Source organism: Oncorhynchus mykiss, unplaced genomic scaffold (assembly GCF_013265735.2).
Source record: "Oncorhynchus mykiss isolate Arlee unplaced genomic scaffold, USDA_OmykA_1.1 un_scaffold_85, whole genome shotgun sequence".
Classification (NCBI taxonomy): Eukaryota; Metazoa; Chordata; class Actinopteri; order Salmoniformes; family Salmonidae; genus Oncorhynchus; species Oncorhynchus mykiss.
The window spans coordinates 630,001-633,945 of record NW_023493658.1 but is presented as its reverse complement, the minus strand read 5'-3'; the positions used below and the strand labels follow the sequence as shown (position 1 = coordinate 633,945).

The 3,945-nt window shown below is 44.7% G+C and overlaps 1 protein-coding gene across 1 annotated transcript; it reads right to left on the bottom strand.

Moving 5' to 3' along the window:
• Nucleotides 1–205: 205 nt before the first annotated feature.
• Nucleotides 206–3,710, bottom strand: LOC110519449 (scavenger receptor cysteine-rich type 1 protein M130). The gene is given in 7 exon segments (XM_036971870.1): nt 206–576; nt 579–680; nt 806–894; nt 998–1,096; nt 2,135–2,413; nt 2,538–2,843; nt 3,272–3,710. Coding segments are annotated over 7 exon segments (1,122 nt in total). The 5' UTR covers nt 3,477–3,710; the 3' UTR covers nt 206–534.
• Nucleotides 3,711–3,945: the final 235 nt, after the last annotated feature.

Genomic DNA, 3,945 nt, shown 5'->3' with positions numbered 1-3,945 from the left:
ATGTTACCAGAACCCCATGTTACCCAGAACCCCATGTTATCCAAAACCCCATGTTACCCAGAACCCCATGTTACCAGAACCCCATGTTACTCAAACCCCATGTTACCCAAACCCCATGTTACCCAGAACCCCATGTTACTCAAACCCCATGTTACTCAAACCCCATGTTACCCAAAACCCCATGTTACCCAAAACCTCATGTTACCAGAACCCCATGTTACCCAAAACCCCATGTTACCCAGAACCCCATGTTACCCAGAACCCCATGTTACCCAAAACCCCATGTTACCCAGAACCCCATGTTACCCAGAACCCCATGTTTCTCTGGTGGTAAAAACCAAACTAAATGAATAATGGTGGTTGCAGTCACTCCTTTTAGATTTCTTCCAATGTTCTAGAAAGATAAACTAATTCTGAACTTGTTATTAAAATTAGAACCACTTCAGGTTTGTCACCACATTTTAAACACCAGTCCACTGCTGACCATCGATTTAAAACACAAAACTGACCTAAGATCAGCATGTAGGGTCAGCTTCATTCTACTCCTACTCTGTCCCCTGGGCTGCTCTCTCCTCTCCCGGTCCAGCTTCAGCTCTGGAGCTCAGAGAGACCATCTCCATGGCATTGACATAAAGATCCATGCTGCTCACCCTGTTCACTCTCTTCTGCCTCCTGGTGGGCTAGGGAGACACAGCACCAACAGTCAGACATTTACTCTCTAGTATCTCCATTCTCTCCCTCCCTCTCCCCCTCACCCTCTCCCTCTAGTTTAAATGACTTGTAACGTCTGAGTAAATGTCTTTACCTTGTAGTACAGGTAGGAGGAGGTGATGGTTGTCAGTAGGATCAGCAGCACTACAACGTGTCTGATGATGAAAGCTGGCAGAGGAGAGGCTGGAAACAGAAACACCTTTGATGAGGGGACTGATCATCATCACATAGATCTGTGGGAAATCTGTCAATGACAAAGTTATAAGTCTGGTTCATGTTCACTTACCTGTGATGGTGAGGGAGAGGAGCTCACTCTCAGAGGAGAAGTTATGAGAGAAAACATAATTGTCATAAACACAGCTGTAGTTCCCTTGGTGGGAGTCATCTGCAGCAGGGAAGAGGAAGGCAGCAGAGTGATTGACAGCTGGCTGGGTCTGGGTTCTGTTGGAGCCGGTGAATGTGAGGAGGAAGGAGCCTCCTGGGTACTGTGGCTGAGTGGAGCAGGTGATGGTGAAGTTGTAGCCCCTGAACATCTCGGGCCCCTGGTGGCCCCTGAAGACCCCTCCCATTGGGTCAGTCAGGAAGATATCAGGCTGGACCAGGAGATCTGTAACAATAAAAGAGAACAAGAAAAACCTCTTCAACTAGTTTCCTATAGATATGACAATAACATCAGCATGTGACAGTGCCAGCCACCCTCCCTCACAGGGCAACATGAGTAGTGGGCCTACAGTCACTGAGACAACATATGTTGATATCAGGCTGAAGCAGGACATCTGGAACAAGAGGAGAGAAAAAGAAAACGTAGCTCCTCAACTACTTTCCTCATTTAGATGTGACAATAACATGACATGTGACAGTGGTAGTGAGTAGAGACGTTCACTGAGATAACATTCAAACACAAAAGCATTCTGGGATATTTAAGTTGTATTTGATTCCTACTTGACTGAGTGATCTATTTAGTAAAGCAGACTGACAAGTTAAACAGTCATCATGAGAGGTGCAGAGGAAGTTGTATGAATGAAGGAAATCAGTTGAATATAATGATAATATCTTGATATTTCCTGAGCAGATCACTGTGAGTCCAGGAAGGAGATATAATACATGGACTAAAGTATGTGGAACTCAGCAGTGAGTTTTACAACAGAGGATTATTTTTAGGCTCTACGACGTGGTTCAACACCCGGCGGTCCGTTCTGCTTGTGTTGTCTACCACTTCACGGCTGAGCCGTTGTTGCTCCTAGACTTGCCACGTTAAGTCACTGAGATCTTCAGTAAGTCCAATCTACTGGCAATGTTTGTCTATGGAGATTGCATGGCTGTGTGCTCAATTTCAAACACCTGTCAGCAACTGCTGTGGCTGAAATAGCCGGATCCACAAATGTCCACATACTTTTGGCCATATAGTGTATGTTGTTATTACCTGAGCAGATCACTGTGAGTCCAGGAAGGAGTTCATACGTTCTTCTACACTCCCTCAGTGAAAACTCAGACCCAGGACAGAAAACTCTAATCCCTCCAGTGTTGTTTCCAGGTGCTACTGAAACAGTGGAGCCACAACCCAGCTGTCTACACACTACTGCAGCTACATCCCTCTGGTTCCTGTCGTCAGTTCCCACAGTCCTCCACTCTCCCTGGTCGTACCACTCCACTCCACCAGCACAGCGACTGCCTCCTCCCACCAGCCTCACATCATCAGGCTCTGAGAAAAGAAAAGAGAGAGACAGTAATCTTACTATTTCTCACTAAAACACACCTATATTGTGTCTCATATTCTTCACTCCAGGTGAGAAACAATGTTGATTGAGTGACAAACTGTTTCTTACCTGAGCAGGTGAGTCCAACAGCATTACCAGGTAGGCAGGTGTTGTTCTCTCTGTCTGAGGTGTCACAGTCCAGGAGAAGGGACTCATTGCCTTTACACTGGAACTCTTTATCCCAGGTCTGACCCTCACCTTCTCCATAGAGCCCCCCCTGTAGAGCTGCAGGAGCCCCACAGCCAACATCCCTACAGACTACCTCTGCATCCTGCCGGTCAAAGTCAGCTTCACACACTGAGGCCCAGGACTGATTGGACTTCACCTCCACTCTCCCAGAGCAGAGACCAGCTCCATCCACAAGCCGCACAGACTCTGGAGAAAAAGAGTTGGTTGAACATTCAATCAGTTTTGTTGATGACACTGTCAAGGACTAAACACAAATATGTTGGATTAAAGATAGTAGTTTGCTATGTTTGATACTGTAAGAGGTAGAAATGGGTTCTTAGTCACTCAGGATCGGGTTGGGAATAATGCAGGCAGGAGACAGGAATAAGTTCACTTCACTTTATAGAAAATAAACAGCTGGACATCCATCAGGCAGCTTCACTTCAGTACCATCTGAACTACAATGATCTGCCCATGAACATCTCCCATAAACCAATATGACAAACACAAATATAATGTTTAAATACATCTGACATCTCTCCCTCTATTTAAATGAAATAAAAACACATAAAACATGATACATGGTAATATTGTATAATGTATAAATAAATCTCTCAATATGGCCAGTCTCTTACCTGAACAGGTCACATGATGATAATATCCACCATCACAGACACCAGGTCCTCTACTGTTGTCACACTGTCTAATAGAAGACTCATTTCCCCTGCAAATACTATATAGTGTGACTCCTCTTCTTCCATCTTCAACCAGACGTCCTCTAGATTCAGCTACAGGATTCCCACAATCCAGCTCTCTACACACAACATTAGCCTCTATCATTATTCTCCACCACCAACTAAAACATAGACGTGTCCACTGTCCTCTGTAGAAGACTTCCACTGTCCCAGAACAGGAAGTGGTCCCATTCACCAGTCTGACTGAGAGTTCAGCTGTAAACAGCAGAGAGGAAAACACAGTGGTGAGGACAGATGATGACAGTGATTCTGTTATTCTAACAGCAGTAATGCTTTGTGGTTGACAAGTATTAGTAGTTCCATAAAACACTACTTGTTATTGGGGTTTAGAATGGTTTGTATGGACACATGAATTTCTCCATGTGGGATAATAAAGTTGACTAATATTGAACTGCTATAATCACTGTAGATTTATACTCTACCTACCTGGTGGACTGACACTTTGAGCCTGGAGATCTGAGGAGAAAGAGAGAGACAGAGGAGAAAGAGAGACCGAGGTTAAATGAACATCAACATGAACTTTCATGATGTGATGGGGAAGACAGTCTTATCAT